General features: G+C 44.2%; 1 protein-coding gene across 1 annotated transcript in view; it reads left to right on the top strand.

Moving 5' to 3' along the window:
• The first annotated feature begins 5,582 nt into the window (after positions 1-5,582).
• The window catches only part of GAB3 (GRB2 associated binding protein 3), a 135,121-nt gene continuing 121,615 nt past the window's right edge, over positions 5,583-19,088 (top strand). Inside the window, exon 1 of the mRNA XM_043974716.1 lies at positions 5,583-5,654. Coding sequence (XP_043830651.1) covers positions 5,583-5,654 — 72 coding nt within the window. The remainder of the gene's footprint in view (positions 5,655-19,088) is intronic.

A 19,088-nucleotide genomic window follows, 5' to 3' on the forward strand; every position in this document is an offset into this window, starting at 1 on the left:
CAGTTCTGCTCACTTCACTATACATCAGTCCATATGGGTCTTTCCAGGTTTTTCTGGGATCATCCTGTTTGTTATTTCCTATAGCACAATACCATTCCACTACAACCCAATTACTTTTTTTTTTTTTTTGGTGAGGCAATTGGGGTTAATTGACTTACCCAGGGTCACACAGCTAGTAAGTGTTAAGTGTCTGAGATGGGATTTGAACTCAGGTCCTCCTGAATCCAGGGCTGGTGCTCTATCCACTGCACCACCTAGCTGCCCCAACCCAATTACATTTTTTTAAATTAATAAAGTATTTTATTTTTTTTCCGTTACATGTAAAGATAGTTCTTAACTTTTGTTTATACAAGATTTACAATTTCAGATTTTTCTCCCTCTCTCCCCTCCCTCCCCCCTCCCCTAGACAGCAGGTAATCTGATATAGGTTATATATATATATATATATATATATATATACATAATAACATTAAACATATTTCTGCATTAGTCATGTTATAAGAGAAAAAATCAGAGCAATGATGAAAAACCTCAAAATAGAAAAAAACAACAGCATCAAAAACAAAAGAAATAGTATGGTTCATTCAGCATCTATACTCCGCAGTTCTTTTTTTTCTTTTTCTTGGATTTGGAGATCCTCTTCCATCACAGGTTCCCTGGAACTCTTCTGTAACATTGCACCCAATTACATTTTAATCTAGTTTGGCAGCATTTGGAAGTGTTGCAGGTCCATGCTGCCCACTGTGTGTTTGGCACTTCTGATGCAGGGATTGTTTTTATTTTGAATAATATAATAAATTAATAAATTAAAATGTAACTCTTAAATCTTTCCTGCTTGTCTGTGATTCTGACCTTTCCTTTTTAATCTATTCTCATTTGTGTGTGTGTGGGGGAAGGTGATCTTATCCCTACTCCTTTGCCCCTATAGAAAATAAAAACTGGGGGCAACTAGGTGGCGCAGTGGATAAAGCACCGGCTCTGGATTCAGGAGTTCCTGAGTTCAAATCCAGCCTCAGACATTTGACACTTGCTGGCTGTGTGACCCTGGGGAAGTCACTTAACCCCCATTGCCCCACAAAAAAAAAAAGAAAAGAAAAGAAAAACCAACCTTATAATCAATAAGCACAATGAAGCAAAACACATTTTCTCACTGGTTATGTCCAAAAATTATTTCTCATTTTGCATCCTGGAGTCTATCACCTCTCTGCAAAGAGGTTGGTAGCATGTTTCATATTCAGTATTCAGGAATTGTGGTCATTACATTGGTCAGAGTTCTTAAGTCTTTAAAGTTGTTTTTCTTTACATTGTTGTTATTGTATAAATTATTTTGATTCTGCTTAGTTTAATCTGCATCAGTTCACATAAGTCTTCCCAGGTTTCTCTGAAACCTGTAATAATATTCCATTATATTTGTTCTGTAATTAACAGGTACTCTCTTAGTTTCCAGTTTTCTGCCACTATAAAATGAACTGCTATAAATGATTTTTGTCTCCATGGGTCCTTTTCCTCTTTCTTTGATCTCCTTGGGGTAATGGTTTAGTATCACTGGCTTAAAGGGTATGAACAGTTTAGTAATTTTTCAGGCATAGTTCCAAATTGCTTTCCAGAATGGCTGAACCAATCCACAACAGTTCCACCAACAGTATATTAATGTGAGCCATGCCAATAAAATACAATGTCAATAAAACTACCATGTTAATATTTTATGGAGGTAGACAAAATAATAATAAAATTCAGTTGGAGGATCAAAAGAACTAGGATCAAAGGAAATGATTGAAAAAAAAAGGAGGAATAAAGCAGGAATATTACTTTTAGATCTCATGTTATATTGTAATGTAATAATCATCCAAAAAATAGAAAAAGCTGATCAGAATAAATGAGAATCAGAAAAAAGAAATTAAACTTAATATCCCAGTGTTAGGTAAACTTGAGAACATAATCTACTTGGAGAACTTCCTATTTGACAATAACTTTTGGGGAAATTGAAAAAAAGAGCTTGGCAAAAAATTAAGTTTAGTTCATCTTTCACTATCTACCACAATTAGCTCAAAATGGATATGGAACCTTAATATAAAAGGCTACACTATAAAAAATTTAGAAGAAAACCAGATCAGGTACCTTTCACAGCTATGGCCAGAAAGAGAATTCTTAGCCAAATGAGGAATAGAGGAGATCACTAAAGATAAAATAGATACTTTTGATGACACAAAATTGAAAAGATTTTCCATGAATAAAATCAATTTAGTTAGGCTGAGGACCTTTGACATGGAAGAAATCTTTGCATCAAATATCTCTGATAAGGGTTTGATGTCTAAAATATATAGGGAATTAATACAAATATAAAAAATCAAGAGTCATTCCCCCAATTGATAGAGTCGAATGATAAATAAATGTTTCCAGAAAAATTGCAAATTATCAGCAACCATAGGGAAGATAGCTACAAATCATTAATAATAGGAGAAATACAAGTCAAATCAACTTAGACATCTAACCTCATATCCCATACATTGACAAATAGGACAAGATGGAAACAGCCATTGTTTGGTGGGAAGGAGGGGGTCTCTTAGAAAACACTGTTGATCTGGGTGTAAATTAATCTAATCATTCTGGAAAACTGTTTGGAATTATGGGTTTTTTGGGGGGTGGGATGGGGCAATGAGGGTTAAGTGACTTGCCCAGGGTCACACAGCTATTAAGTGTCTAGTGTCTGAGGCCACATTTGAACTCAGGTTCTCCTGAATCCAGGGCCAGTGCTTTATCCACTGCGCCACCTAGCTGTCCCAGAATTATGTTTTAAAAGTGACTAAAGCATCCATAGCCATTGACCCAGAGATCCTACTGTTAATTATATATCCCAAGGAGTTCAAAGAGAAAAAGTTTCCATATATGTCTAAATGTTCATAGTTATACTCTCTGTGGTAGCAAGGAATTGGAAATAAAGTCTATTTCCATTGCTTGGCGAATGGATAAACAAATTGTAGGTCATGTTAGAAATGATGAACGTGAGTAATTCGGAGAAGCTTGGGAAGACTTAAATGAACTGATACAAAAGGAAGTAAAACAGAAGCAGGAAAAGGACATACACAAAGACTCCAATGACATGGATGGTTACAAGATAATTCTAATGCCCAAATTTGGCCTCAGATAAGAGTCATTGCTGAGCCAGGGAACTCTAGGCAGGGAGTGTTGCATGGATTGTCCAATTGTTGATGTCTTGGCTAGCTTTGCTACTCCACTCCCCCTTTTTCTTGAAAATCTTTGTTATAAGGATGGATTGCTTACTAGATGAGGGAAAGAGAAGGGAGATGTTTACAAATGAATGTGATATAAAAATCAAAGGTACCAATAACAGTAAAATACATGTTTTCAGAAGGGCCTTGAGTGAAAAGTCCAGTTACTTGGGATTTAGTCCCCGCTGTTGCTAACAGGCTAGGTGATCTTGAGCAAGTCCCTTGCCCTTCCGTTGTCTCTTCTGTACTCTGAAGGTAGATTTCACCCCAGTCTTGTTAATTCCCCTTTTAAGGGATAGAAGAGGAGAGAGGAGGCTTGGTGAAGGCAGGCCGTGCCTCTGTGCCCTCTGGGTAGGGCTAGAGTTGGGCCAGGTAGTGTTGTAGTGTCCTACATAATCATTCCATATGGAAAAACTCATGCTCTGGGTTGGGCTTTGTTCAAATGGGGTTCTGTTTGAATTAAAAATCATTTTACAAACAAGCACTTTAGCCTGGGGCAGGAATAAAATGCAAAAGGCCCTGGCACACAACCTCCTTTCCTGCCTCTCTTTCTTCCCCTTCCCTGTATACTGTGCCAACTGCTATTTGGCTCCTCTTCCTCGGTCCCCAACACCCTTTCCCCTTCCCAGGAGATGGAGGAGAAGCAGCTACAGAAAACCTGGATGTGGGCATGGGAAGCAGCACTATTGTTTCTCCAGTGAAAGAGAAGGCTGGGGTATTGCCTTACCACCATCACCCTGGCAAGCAGGCAGGGAGGGAGGGAAGGAGGGAAGCAGAAAGGGAGAGACAGAAAGAGGGCGAGAGAGGCAGGCAGCAAAAGAGGGAGAGAGGCAGCCAACGAAAGAGGGAGGGAGGCAGGGGAAGACAGAGGGAGGAAGGGAGGGAGGGAGGGAGGGAGGGAAGGAGGCAGGTAGGGAAAGAGGGAGGGAGGCAGAAAGGGAGTGAAGGAGGAAGAGAGGGAGGCAGGCAGGCAGAGAAAGAGGGAGGGAGGCAGGTAGTGAAAGAGGTAGGGAAGCAGGCGGAGGAAGAAAGGGAGGGAAGGAGGGAGAGAGGGAGGAAAGCAGGCAGGGAAAGGGGGAGAGGGAGGAAAGCAGACAGGGAAAGAGGGAGGGAAGCAGGCAGGGAGGGAGGAAGGGAGGGAGGAAAGCAGACAGGGAAAGAGGGAGGGAAGCAGGCAGGGAAAGAGGGAGGGAAGCAGGCAGGGAAAGAGGGAGGGAAGCAGGCAGGGAGGGAAGGAGGGAAAGAGGGAGGGAGGAAAGCAGACAGGGAAAGAGGGAGGGAAGCAGGCAGGGAGGGAGGAAGGGAGGGAGGAAAGCAGACAGGGAAAGAGGGAGGGAAGCAGGCAGGGAAAGAGGGAGGGAAGCAGGCAGGGAAAGAGGGAGGGAAGCAGGCAGGGAAAGAGGGAGGGAAGCAGGCAGGGAAAGAGGGAGGGAAGCAGGCAGGGAAAGAGGGAGGGAAGCAGGCAGGGAAAGAGGGAGGGAAGCAGGGAGGGAGGAAAGCAGACAGGGAAAGAGGGAGGGAGGAAAGCAGACAGGGAAAGAGGGAGGGAAGCAGGCAGGGAGGGAGGGAGGAGGTAGCAGAGGCTGTCTTGTTCTGGTCTATCTGGAGAGCTAGGCTTTTTTTCCTTTCTGCCCTGGGCCTGATCTCTTTCCCTGTTCTCCTTCCACAACAAACACTCCTGAACGGCTCCCCCAGGGCCAGTGACTAAGGAGGCTGGGCTGGGGCCAGATGAGTCTGCGGCCTTGGCCGGCCCGGCTCCCCAGTGCTCTGGGGCTGGGGGGCTGGCCACCCCCTTCCCCTTCCCCTTCATCACCGCCCCCCGCCCCGCCTGGCCTCCGGGCCCAGCCCAACCCAGCCAGCGGTGGCGGCAGCAGCAGCGGCATCGGCGGCAGCTGCAGGCGGCTGATGCTGGCAGCTGGAGGCTGGCGGCTGGCGGGGCTCGCAGCATGCTGCGCCTCTGGTGGGAGGGCAGTCTGGGGCTGCCTGGCTCTCTGAGCAATGTCACGACTTCCTTCTGGTGGCAACAACAAACCCAGTGGCAACCTGAGCAGCAGCCGGCCTGGAGGCCAGCGGTAGGAAGCGGTGCACTGCTGCTAGTTTCAAATTAGCAGGAACAGAGGCGCACGGCCCCGCACGCAGGCTCACCTCCTCCTTTGCGTCCTCCTCGCCCTCTTCGCCCTCCTCCTCCTCCTTGCCCTAGTCCCGCTCCTGCTCCTCATCTCCATCCTCCTCCTCCTCCTGCTCCTCCGCCCCCGCCTCCCCAGTGAGCCAGGGAGTGGAGGCTGGAGGCTTGGAGGCTGTCTGGAGGCCGGAGGCTGGCCACTTGGAGGACAAGAGGACAAGGTGAAGACAATGAGCACGGGCGATGTGGTTTGCACTGGCTGGCTTATCAAGTCGCCCCCTGAAAGGAAGCTCAAGAGATATGTAAGTAGCTGTGGCCAACTCACTTGTCGGATTTTTTGTTTAGGAGGGTTTCAGCAGGGGGCACAACCGCTTTTGCGGGGGACTCGCAAGGCTGAGAAGCCTGGGAATGAAGGGTCGGGCCATTTCTCAATGCCCAGGCGGGCCTAGGGAGGCTGCCCGACCCTTCCTAGCCCCTTGCTGGCCAGCTGGGCTCCTATGCAACAGTTTAGGTAAAAGCCACACCCCAGTTTCTGCCTGCCCTTCCCTTGGGCCTTGAGGCCCCCCGGTTTCTGGAAGAGGCAAAAGGCAGCCCTCCCTGGGTGAGCCCGTGGAGCCATCATTGGTCCCTGGCAGCAGCGCCAAAGAGAGGGCTGCCAGCTGGCTTGGCAGAAGTAGCTCCAGGTGGGCCAGGTGCTTCTCACTCCAGGAGCTCTCTCTATAGGGGGTTTAAATGGCTAAGCGGCCCCTCTTGTTGCTGCTGCTGCTGTGGTGGTGGTTGTTGTTAGGGAAAGCCAGGTCCCCAGCTTGGCTGGGAGTTTTGTAGTTTCAGAAAGTGAAATTGCTGCATGTGGGAGCTGCCCTAGAGGGAAGCAGCAGGTGGACAGTGGAAAAGGGCCCCTGAGAGGCCTGGGTCCCAGCTCTGCTGCCCAGTCTTACTACTGACTGGACCAGGTGGGAATTGCTCAACCTCCCTTAGCCTCAGTTTCGGCATCTGTAAAATGGGGATGATGAGGCTGCCATGAAACCTAAGGGAGGCCATCCACGTGAAGCTTTTTGCTAACCTTAAGACTCCGTATGACTGTCAGTCCAGTCTGAGGCAAGGGGCCCAACCCATTTCATTTTTGATTCTTTGGCTGCGCAGGCAGGTGGCTTTGCAGGTATGTCAAGGCAGACTTTCCAGGTATGAGGTCTTTTAAAAAAATGTCTTAAATTGGGAATGACAGTAAGCTTCCCGCCCATAATGCTTCAGAGCTTTCTCTAACATCTTCTAGAGGCAATGTCCTCAGGGGGTCAGCCCTGCAGAAATGATGCACTTCCTCTCTCCCTTGCTATGACCACTCAAAGGAGGCTGGAAGATGCTGGGTGAATTTGGGGTCTAGAGCTGGAGGGCAGTTAAGAGGTCAGCTAGTCCAGCCTGCCATTTTACCTGGGAGGAAACTGAGGTGCAGAGAACTGAAGTCACTTACTGAAGATTACACAGCTAGGAAGCTGCTAGCTTGGCTTGTGAACGATTTCCATCTAAAGTAGGGGTTCTTAACCTTTTTGTGTCACAGCCCCTTTGGGCAATCTGCTGAAGTCCTATGGACTCTGAATCAAGCCTTTGAACCCAGAAAGTAAAATCCATAAGATTACAAAGGAAACCAAATTGTATTGAAACACAGTTATCTCTCTGCCTCTGTATCTCGTTATGTCCTCCCCCCCCCCATCTCTTTCTTTCTGTATCTCTATCTCCCTCTCTCTCTGTGGATTTGTCCCTCTCTATCTCTCCCTCTTTCTGTATCTCTCTCTCTCTCTCTCTCTCTCTCTCTCTCTGTTTCTATATATCTCCCCCTCTCTCTGAAACTCTTCCTCTTTGGATTTCTCCCTCTCTTTCTATCTCTATGTCTCTCTGTTTCTCTTTCTCTGTCTGTCTCTCTCCCTCTCTAATAAATTCATGGCCCCCAGCTTAAGAATTACATTTCGAATTAGGTCATTAATCAAGTTGTCCTCAGCATTTCTTCTCAGTCTCCACTCCCCACCCCAGTGTCCTGGTGAAATGAGTTACTGTCGACCCTGCCCGTAGAAGTCAATCAAAGACAATCTCTTGGGAGCACACCTCTCCCCCCCCCCCCCCACTCCAGCAAGGCTCGTCAGTGCTAGGACCTGGCCACTTTGAACTGAAATACCAGGGCCTGCAGTTTCATGCCAGCTTTCAGAGACTTGATTTCCACTTCACTTTTTTCCCATGTGAACAATAACTGCTATAGCTTCCCTCCAGGGAGTTACCTAGAAATAGCTATCAGGACTGGGTGATTTATTTTGGCCAGGGGCTGACCTCCTGGATAAATCTGTTTCAAAGGTCCCAGTCTTTCTCACTCCCTGGGGGCCCCAGGGTTGAGGCTGTCACCTATGTAATTATAATGCAAAGTGACTCACTGAATATGCTTAGTTTGGGATGGCGGGGCTGGGGTACTCAAAGGAGGGGCTTTGTATGCTGAATGCCAACAGATTGACTTGAATTGGCCCTCTGCACCAATTGACTGGATAATACGAAAAACAATAAGAACTTCCAGTTACAGAACACTTCAAAGGGTGGGCCTAGAAACAATCCGGGTCTTTGAGGGCCCACAAAGTCTAGGGAGTGCTCCTTGTGAGGCGGGGACGCCCCGGTCTTGTTGCTTACACACATTTCTAGGCCAGTGCACCTAAAGCCGCCTGGGGGGTTCTTTCCCTCTCCCGGCCTTTCCCAGTGAGTAGGGGCCCGTCTCCTGACTGCCCTTAGAAGGGACCCTTTAGTAGCTCCTGATTGTTTGTTCAGATGAAAGCTGACATGTTTGAGAACCATTTCCTTTTCCTGGCTCAGAGGGGGATGGTGGAGATCTGCAACTCTAACCACTTCTCTTCATATCTATACCATGTGAGTGTGGTAGTCTTTTTCCAACCACACAGAGTGTCAGGGTAGACCCTAAGATTGCACACGAGCCCCAGCTTCACCCAATGGGCTTAATGACTACTACTCAAGAAAATGAGTTCAGTGACTCAGGATGTGGAGAACGTAAGGAAGGGCCGAAAGCTCTCATCACGCAGTGGAGCTGACAGTGATATATGTCCAAGAGGAAGGTAATTGGCAGCCCAGAATCTCAGGCTCTCGAAGTTGGAAAAGAGCTCAGAGGTCATTTAGTCCAACCCGGGACTACAACATCTGCAACAAACGGCCAAGCGCTTCCTGCTCCAAAGCCTCCTGGGATCGGGAAGCCACCAGCTAGCTCCTCTGCAGCTCTTTTCCCTTAAGAGTGGCTCTCATTCTTACACGAGCTGAAGTCTGCCTCTCTGCAACGGAACAGTCACTGCTCCTGGGTCTATCCTGGGACCAAGCAGAACCAATTTAGTCCTTATTCCACTTGACAGCCAGCTGTTCAGACACTGGAAGGCAGCTCTCATGGCCCCTTGTGACATCTCATCTCCAGGCTTGACTTGTCCCATTTAGAGAGCTTTATGGACTTAGGAGCTAGTTGGTACCTTGGAATTATTGAGTGTAGCTCCCTTATTTTACAGTGAAGGAAAACTGAAGTTGAAGGATCTTGGACCTTGAGTACAAAGTCAATGGAGATTTCCCCATCCTTGTTTAGGACCTTTCCATCTGAACTGATGGGGTTTGGTATTTTCTTGGGGCTTCATTGCAGCTGTAAAGGTATGTTGGATAATACCTGCTCATCCTCCAGCACTGCAATGGCTTAATGGCTTGGTGTCCATCCACATTTGTAGGTGGTGGCTACTCACCTCCCTAACTTCTTTGTGTATACAGGTATCAGCTCAGGAAACTGTAAGATTCCCAGAACATAGTTTATTTCCTTTTGTTTCTTGTGTCCTCAGCCCCTAAGCCAGGCGCCACACACACACACACACACACACACACACACACACACACACACAACAGGCACCTAGAAATGTTTGAAATGAACTGAAGGGAGAGTGTGCTAGGTGTGGACTTTGCTTTTGAGGGCTTTAAGTGGCTAAAGTACAGCAGAGTCAATCTCAAGGATGCCTTGGTACAGTGCTCCTTGGGGAGGGGTACAGAATAAAAGCCCTCTGAAAAAGAAAGCCTACACTTTAGTCCATGGCTGAGGAACCCTGCTTTTCTCCTAGAGAGGTCACTGATCCACTGGTTGTTTGCGAGTAAAAAAACATGCTCATGTAGGTATGTGTCATTCTTGCCTTTCACCATAATATGTTTCTAGAAACTGTCCTGGAAAACAGAACTGGGGAAAACCAGATGATTGTTTCTTCATTAACTTGTTTTCTCAAATCTGTATTGACTTTTTTCCTTAATAGTATTTTATTTTTTTCCAGTTACATGTGAAGACAGTTTTCAACATTCATTTTTATAACATTTTGAGTTCCAAATTGTTCTCCCTCCCTCCCTTCCCTCCCCCTTCCTGACGGCAGCAAGCAATCTGATATAGGTTATACAGTACAATAGTGTTAAACATATTTCCAAATTAGTCATGTTGTGAGAGAAGAATCAGAACAAAAGGGAAAAAAACACAGAAAAGAAAAAACAACAACAAAACAACAACAAGAGTGAAAATACTTGGCTTTGATCTGCATTCAGATTCCATAGTTCTTTTTCTGGATGTCCTATGGAATTGTCTTAGATCATTGTGTTGCTGAGAGGAGCTAAGATTATCATAGTTATCATCACACAGTGTTGCTGTTACTGCATATATCGTTCTCCTGGTTCTGCTCACTTCACTCAGTATCATGTATTGATTTTTTAGTTAAAATTTTTTTTCACCACTGGAAGGACATCTTGGGGTTGGCCAAGTTTACATTCAGAAGGTCGTAGATTTTAGAGCTGCGAAGGACTTTAAGAATCATTTCATTAGAACTAACCCTTCATTTTCCACATGAGGAAAGTAGGCAGAATTTGTCACGCACCTTTCATTTGGACAGAGCAGATTTCTTATGGGCCCAGAAAAAAGATGGACATGATGTCATAGACTACAGTTCTCCTGGGGAAGTTATGCCAGGAGAAGTTGGAAGCTCTCAAGAATGAAATTCTAAGGACATAAAGAAAATGAAGGAGTTGTCTAAAGAGCCTGATAGGACATACTGAGTATTCTCCGAACAAATTAGATTTTTAAACGTCAATTAAATAAACATTTATTAAGTGCCCACTCTGTTCCAGGCACTGTGCTAAACACTTTTTAAAAGACAGGAGATGGAATGTAGGGCAGCTAATAGAGCAGGCTGAATACAGCAAAGTTGGCCCAAAGAAAGACTCGAGATGTGCGTTCGTGTGTGAAGACAGTAAGGAACACTGCATCTAACCTAACCAGGTTATTTTTAACACGTTGGTTGGTTTTGCTGATTTTTTCAAAAATTCTTTGTTATAAGGGATGACTCTGAGAATGGGGGAGGAATGCAGAGTGGGGGTGGGGTGAGGCTATCTAGGTGATGTGAGAACAAAAAATACGGAGGCAAATTTAAAAATACAACCCAAAGCTTGGCCCAGTTCTCTAAGAGTGTTGGGATCACTAAGTGAGCCGATGCTAAGGAGGAAAGTTCAAGGATAGCAATTGTTAACCTAGAAATTAATGAAACAATCAATATAGGACAAATAAGGTCTTTAATCAGGGCAGAGGAACTATAACTCAGAGTATGTTCATATAGATGAGGCCACGATGTCCCTGAGATCCCTTATAACTCTGAGGAACTGAGGCCCATAGGGGTGAATTGACCTATCCAAGGCCAAGTGGCTCGTAAATAGCACAAGCAGGATCAGAACCCATGTGTCACATGAGGACTTACCTCTAACCTGACTCTTATAGCCAGGCCTGGCAGCTGGGTGGCACAATGGATAGAACACTGGCCCTGAAGTTGGGAGGACCTGAGTTCAAATCTCACTTCAGACCCTTACTAGCTGTGTGAGCCTGGGCAAGTCACTTAACTCCAATTGCCTTAAACATCCGGGGCCATCTCCAGTCATCCTGATCTATATCCTGCCACTGGAGCTAGATGTCTGTGGAGGAAAGAGTGAGCTTGGTGACCTTGCACAGCCCTCCCCCACTGAAATTCAATTCACTGCAAGTCATGGCATCACCCCAATGTCATGGTGCTCTTTGGGAAGGAAGGCCCAACAACAACAACAACCTAGCCAGGACTATTTTCTCCAGGAGAACCAAGGAATGGGTTAGAGCGGGGGCTGTGATAAAGCCATGGGCTGATCCATGTTCCCATTAAGTTCTAGAGAAAGAAGATGTGGTTGCTTTTTTGTGTGTTTTGTTTTTTGTGGTTGCTTTTTGTGAGGCACTGTCAGATGAGCACGTTGTCTAACATTGGACAAAGTGGAGGAAGACATCACGTTTAAAGAAGTTGGAAATGGGGGGCAGAATGAAGGGAGCGTACTCGTCAGGGGGATCTGATGCAGTCTGGTGGGAAATGATGAAGTGGCTGCCCTGGTCCCCCTCCTTAAACAGAGGCCTTGGGAGGAGTTCTGAGGTCTCCCCCCCATCCAGTTGGAAGGAAGGAGCTAAGGAGGGGGGCCCCAGGAGCAGGGGGTACCTAGGAGATGAGAATGTTCTAGTTAATATGATCTTGCTAGCTGTTGAATTTCTGGAGACAGCAATGAGGGCCAGCCCCTGGAAATACTCATTTGCCTGCTCCCTATTTCACTGGGGTGGGAAGCCTCTTGGCTTTTTCTATTTTCAGACTTCAAAGTTTATTTACCCACTTATTTATTCAAATGAAGTTTTCTTTTCCCAGAGAATCCTGAAGCCTTTGCTAAGTGTGAAGGAATGGCTTTGGTCTGAGACTTTTGTTTTGGACCCTTGTAGACATTGTTCATTTATCTAGTAACAAAATGACTTTGATGTTCAAAATTTGTCTGATGGCTTTATCTTTGTTTTGAGAAAGATCTGGGCTGACTCATTCCCTGCTCCCACTTGGAATACAACACAATAAACATTTATTAAGTGTCTACTATGCATATACTAAGCATTGGGGATACAAATAAGAGAAGACAACACCGCAAAGGAAGCTGGGGGGTAGGGAGTGTGTGTGGGGGTGCCACGGGCAGGTACCTTACTCTGTGAAGTTGAAAACAAACAGAGCTGCCAATGGAAAGTGGAGTCTGTGGAAAGTCCAGTTCTTCCCCTGTCTATAGGAAAGCTTTGGGAGAAGTTTAGGGCTCTACCCTCCAGCCCCCCAATCAGAGGGGAGAGGGAAGGTGTGAAGCAGCCGAGGCTGGGTTAGCATGATGAGGAGATTTCAGGTATCTTAAATTGAATTCTGTGATTCTGTGAGTTCCTCAAAGTAAGGGGATCTTTTTCAGAAGGGTCTTTGTATTCCCCAGTGCCCTGTGCACAGGAATTTAATGACTGCTTGTTGAATTGGATTCAGCTTCATCCGACTATTGATGGGGCTTGTGGAGGTGGTGGTGGTAGACAGGAAAGTGTGCAGGATTTGGAGGCAAGGCTGCTGGGGTTCTAGACTGGCTCTGCTCCATTGGCCACATCATCTTCGTTTTCTGGGTTTCAATTTCTTTATCTGCAAAATGAGAGGGTTGGACTTAGTGACCTCTCAGGTTCCTTCTACTTCTAAGTCTACGACACTATGATTACCGTTTCCTTTTCTAGCTGTTCACTAACCATCCCTTTTGTAATAGATTCTGGAATTTTTCCAGGAGTGAAAGCCAAAGTGATTTGCAGATGCCCCTCTATTCCCTTTGTGGAATATTGGAACAACATGTACAGTGACCGTACGTTCTCCAGTTCTTTTGGTTCTATTTTGTCTGGACCTAGTGACTTGAATTTAACAAGGGCAATTGAGTTAGACCAACCCATTATCCATTTTTGTTTTGTCATTTCCAGTGTGATGGTCATTCTCCCTGGCAGAGAAAACAAAAGCAAAGTCAGGTTCATCATCGTACTCACCTCGAGCAATGGTCCTCTTCTTTCTTAGATCTTCCTCTTTTCACCAATACTCTATTAATCAAATTAAACGGTAATAGCTGATTCTTACAATTGTAATACCAATGACTGGTCGTTGTGGAGGGTAGACTTGGTAAATTGGGGCTCAATCCTTCCAAAAAGGGGGCAGTTGAATCTTTCCTAGGTCTTGCCTATCTCGTCCATGGGAGCATGACTTAGGGTGTGATTTTGCCTTTGGTCACTATCCCTCTTCCCTGCTCCTCTCCTCTTTGGATATTCATTGTCTTGTAACATTTAGCTGACTTTTAGGGTAATAAAATGCTATTATATCCACCTAGTTCCTCTCTCTGCTATTTTGTGGCATTTATGTCAGATGAAAAGTTCTTAATACATTCATAATAGCTCCAAGTCCCCAATTAGGAAAATTCCTGACATTTAGGTAAAAGTCTGGCTCTCTGTATTAATTTACATTCTCTGTATTTCTGACTGGATTCCTCCATTTTCCTTTTCTCAGCATGCCCTAATAAGACTATATATGGAACAAAGTCAGAATAAAAGAAACCCAGAAAAAAGGGCAGAGTATCTACCAGCACTTGTTACTGGAGAGGCTGCCTCAATCTCTCCTTTCTCTGCTACAACTCAGCTCTTTCCTTTCTTTCTCATCATTCATTGATCCCGTGCCACAGCTTTTCTCAAGACGAACTTGTTAAATACACAGGAATTGCTAAGGACTCTATCTTCCCCACTGTCACTGCTGCTCACTTATGTAGTTTTTGCTTCTGCCTATTACTGTGTTCTCTTGAAGACTATGGCGAATAGTTTTTAAACATATTTTTTTTTTCAATTAACAAAAATCTACCTTTTCTGTAGGCAGCCGGGTGGTACAATGGTTAGAGCTACTGGTCTGGAGTCAGAAAGCCCTGAGCTCAAATCCAGCCCCATTTATTAGCTGTGTGACCCTGGGCAAGTCACTTAACCATGTTTGCCTCCATTTCCTCCTCTGTAAAATGAGCTGGAGAAGGAAATGACAAACCACTCCGCTGTCTTTGCCAAAACCCCCCCAAATAGGGTCACGAAGAGTTGAACACGACTGAAAAATGACTAAACAACTACCTTTTCTCATCGCCATTGAAAAAGAAGGAAAAACAAAACCTGTGTAATAAATACGTGTAGTCAAACAACACAAATTCACACAATGACTGTTTAAAAAAATGTCTCAATATGCAACCTGGGGCCATTGATTCTTTGTCAGGAGGTTGGTAACATGTTTCATCATGAATCCCTTGGAATTATGGTTGGCAATTGCTTTTTTTTGTTTGTTTTTTTAGTGAGGCACTTGGGGTTAAGTGACTTGCCCAGGGTCACACAGCTAGTAAGTGTTAAGTGTCTGAGGCCGGATTTGAACTCAGGTACTCCTGACTCCAGGGCCGGTGCTCTATCCACTGTGCCACCTAGCTGCCCCTTGGCAATTGCTTTGATCAGAGTTCCTCTCTCCCTTCCTTTTTAAAGAAACTTCTGCACAAGCAACGTTAATGCACATGGAATAAGAAGGGAAGTAGTTAAATGGGGAAAAACATCTGTATCAAATTTCTCTGATAAGAGTTTGGTATCCAAGATACATAAACAATAAATATGTACCATTTCCTAAATAGATAAATGGTCAAAGGATATGTACAACCAATTCTCAAAAGAATTGCAAAGTATTAACAACTACATGGAAAAATGCTCCAAATCACTAATAATATGAGAAATACAAATCAAAACATCCCTGAGGTTTCACCTCATATCCTGAAAATTGGGGGGGAAAAAGGACCAAAAATGACAACAGTCGATATGGGGGGGGGGTATGGAAAGATAAGCACACTAATACATTGTTGGTATACCTGAGAAGTGGTACAGCCATTTCAGAAAGCAATGTGAAATTATACAAATCAAGTAACTAAAATGCCTGTACCCTTTGAACCAAGGACTCCATTACTGAGCTGATAGCCCAAAGAAGCCATTGTTAAGAAAGAAGTCCTCAAATACCCCAAAATGTTTATAGCAGCACTTTAGGCATGAACTAAAAATTAGAAACAAAGTAGATGCCTATCAATTGGGGACTGTCTAAACAAATTGTGGTACATGAGTGTAATATAATATTTTTTTTTTTGTTGGGGCAATGGGGTTTAAGGGACTTGCCCAGGGTCACACAACTAGTAAGTGTCAAGTGTCTGAGGTCGAATTTGAATTCAGGTCTTCCTGAATCCAGGGCCGGTGCTTTATCCACCGTGCCACCTAGCTGTCTGAGTGTAATATAATATTACTGTGCTATAAGAAATGATGTGCATGTGTATATATTCATATACAGAGAAGCATGGAAAGAGCTATATGAACCTATGCAGTTTGCAATAAGCATAGTCAAGAAGACAATCTACATGATAATGACAACAATGTAAATGGGAAGAACAACAACACACCAAAAGAATCAAAAGTGAATATAACAAAATTATAAAAAACAAATGGGGGGGGCAGCTAGGTGGCACAGTGGATAGAGCAGCGGCCCTGAATTCAGGAGTACCTGAGTTCAAATCTGGCCTCAGACACTTGACACTTACTAGCTGTGTGACCCTGGGCAAGTTACCACCCCCGTTGACCTGCAAACCCCCCCCCCCCAAAAAAAAAGCAAATGGGACTTGAATGAAAATATATGAGAAGATATCCCCAATCTACCCCTTTGTGGAGGTGGGAGATCCACAAATGTTATACACTACATATGTTTTTGGACCTTTTCAATGTAGTGATCAGTTGTGCTGACTTATTTTTTCTTCAAAAATACTATTTGTTATGTAGGATGGCTCTCAGGAAGGGAATAGGGAAAGGATACATGGGATAACTATGGTGACAGAAAATATCAATAAGATTTTTTTAAAAATAGATGAGCATTGGGGCAGCTAGGTGGTGCAGTGGATAGAGCACCAGCCCTGGAGTCAGGAGGACCCGAGTTCAAATCTGGCCTCAGACACTTAACACTTACTAGCTGTGTGACCCTGGGCAAGTCACTTAACCCCAATTGCCTCACAAAATAAAAATAGATGAGCATGGTGAGAGAGGAGTGTGTCTAGCACCAATGCTCTAGATTTGATGCAGTTTCCTTCTGTTATTATCTCTCTTCTCTTGTGATTGACCAGAACCCATTCATAGACTCTTATCCTTTCTTTCCTTCTAATTTTTTTTCTTTACCTTTCCTCCATGGTTAGAGTTGATTTTATCCAAGACTAATCCTTCCTTTAAGCCACCCTTCCTCTTATCACCCTCTCTTCTTTCTCCCCTTTCCATCCTGTTACCTTGTTAAATGAAATGATTTTTTACTCAATTGAGTGTGTATTCTTTCCTCCTTGACCAGTTTAGATAAAAGTGAGGTTGAAGTGTCACCCACTCACCTCACCCCTTCCTTCTTGTGTGTATTGTCTTCTGCTTGTACATCCAAGTTATGTGTGGTAATTTCCTCTACTATTAATCTCCTCTTCCCCCCTCCCCCCAATACTCTTTTTCTTTTCCCTTTCCTTTCTTCTTTTAAAGATGATCAAAACATTAAAAACACTGCCAGACCCTTTCTCTGTATTATTAGGCTCTTTTTATGTCCTGATGATGATAGGGTTCTGAGGGGACTCATATCATCTCCCCATATTAAAATTTAAATGGGGGCAGCTAGGTGGTGCAGTGGATAGAACACCGACCCTGGATTCAGGAGTACCTGAGTTCAAATCCAGCCTTGGACACTTAACACTTACTAGTTGTGTGACCCTGGGCAAGTCACTTAACCCCAATTGCACCACAAAAAAAGAAAAAAATGTAAATGGTTCATCTTTATTTAGTCCCTTATTATTGCTTGCTCATGTTTGCCTTTTTATGCTCCTCTTAACTCCTGTGTCTATTTTAAAGTGTCTACTCTTTTTTTGTTTATTTTTTTGCAGGGCAGTTGGGGTTAAGTGACTTGCCTAGGGTCACACAGCTAGTAAGTGTTAAGTGTCTGAGGCCGGATTTGAACTCAGGTACTCCTGAATCCAGGGCTGGTGCTCTATCCACTGTACCACCTAGCTGCCCCAAGTGTCTACTCTTTATATCATGAATGCTTGGAAGTGTTCTATTTCCTTAAAGATCCATTCCACATTCTGTTCTTCCCTGTTCCTTTTAGTATTATATTTAGTTTTGCTGAGTAAGTTATTCTTGGTTATAAGCCTATATCTTTTGCCTTCTGGCATATTGTCTTCCAATATCTTCACTTCTTTATTGTGGTGGTTGATAACTCTTGTATGAACCTGAACTGTGGCAGCAACTGTGGTCAAGGTGTGGACAAAAAGCAAGATTAGAGATGGGAAAGCAGTAATTTGAGGAACTGGGACATTAGGGCATTTGAGATAGTATCAATATGTATGTTGTAATCCCCTAGTATGAGGACAAGATTTGGGGGAGGAAAGAAAGACTGTGAGCCAGGTACTGAACTCATTTGGGAAGGAAGGGAGTGTTCTGCGGGTGGCTATGTGAGTGCTGCCAGGATTTTGATCATGTGGAAGATGTGGATTGTAAGGCACTCAAAGGAGGAGAGGTTATTATTGACTGATGGTGGTTGAGGGAAACCTGGAAGTGGTAGTGAGGATCAAGAAATATTCCTGTTTCCCAGCCCTGACCAGTGAGTGGAAGGGAATGAATGAAAGTGAACCCAGTGCTGGAAAGGGTGACCAAGGAGGCTCTGTTATTTTAGGGGAGCCAGGTCTCAGTGAGAGCCAGAAGATGGAAGATGGAAGGACTGGGAGAGGAAAAGATTTAGGATGAAGAGAAGTTTGTTGTCTATGGAACAGGCATTCAATAGGGCACAGTAGAAGGAGTGAATAGCGTTTGGTTGGAGCTTTGGGGTGGGTGTTTTGAGGGAGATAGAAATAAGGAATTGAGTAGTGGAGAATGGGGAATGGGGTTTAGATGATGACCCTTGGGGGTTTAGAATCACTGGGATGTGTAGAGTATGACCAGGTGGGAGTTTGTTAATCATGAAGTGAGTAGAAGACACCAGGTATTTTCTGAAATCAGCCTGCTCATCATTTTTTTCCCTTGGGGCAATGAGGGTTAAGTGACTTGCCCAGGGTCACACAGCTAGTAAGTGTCAAGTGACTGAGGTCAAATTTGAACTCAGGTTCTCCTGAATCCAGGGCCAGTGCTTTATCCATTGCACCACCTAGCTGCCCTCATGCTCATCATTTCTTATAGCACAATAGTATTCCATTACATTAATATACCACAACTTGTTCAGCCATTCCCCAGTTGATGGGCATCCCCTCAATTTCCAATTCTTTGCCACCACAAAAAGAGCTACTATAAATATTTTTATACATGTGATAGACCAAAGCTTCTTAAAATGTGGGTCACCACCCCATATGTGGTCATGTAACTAAATGTGGGGGTTGTGAAAAATTTGGCAATAGTAAAAGGTTTTGTATGCCTATTTTATAAACCTATATACCTGGGGTTATGGAAAAATTTCTTGGGTGAAAAGGAGTCACAAGTGGAAAAAGTTTAAGAAGCCCTGCTTTAGACAACTCTTCCTTTCTTCATCAAAATCAATTCTCTTTATGTCTTTTTAAAATTCTATTTTATTTTATTTTCAAGCCCAAATTCTCTTCCTCTTACCTCTCTTTCCTATTCCCATTGAGAAAGCAAAAACAAAACAAAGCCCATTACAAATGTGTATAGTCAAGCAAAACAAATATCCACATTAGCCATGTCCAGACCAAACCAAATTAAACCAAAAACCCATAATAAGCTTCAATCTGCACTGAGTCCATGAGCT

Source organism: Dromiciops gliroides, chromosome X, assembly GCF_019393635.1.
Source record: "Dromiciops gliroides isolate mDroGli1 chromosome X, mDroGli1.pri, whole genome shotgun sequence".
NCBI lineage: Eukaryota > Metazoa > Chordata > Mammalia > Microbiotheria > Microbiotheriidae > Dromiciops > Dromiciops gliroides.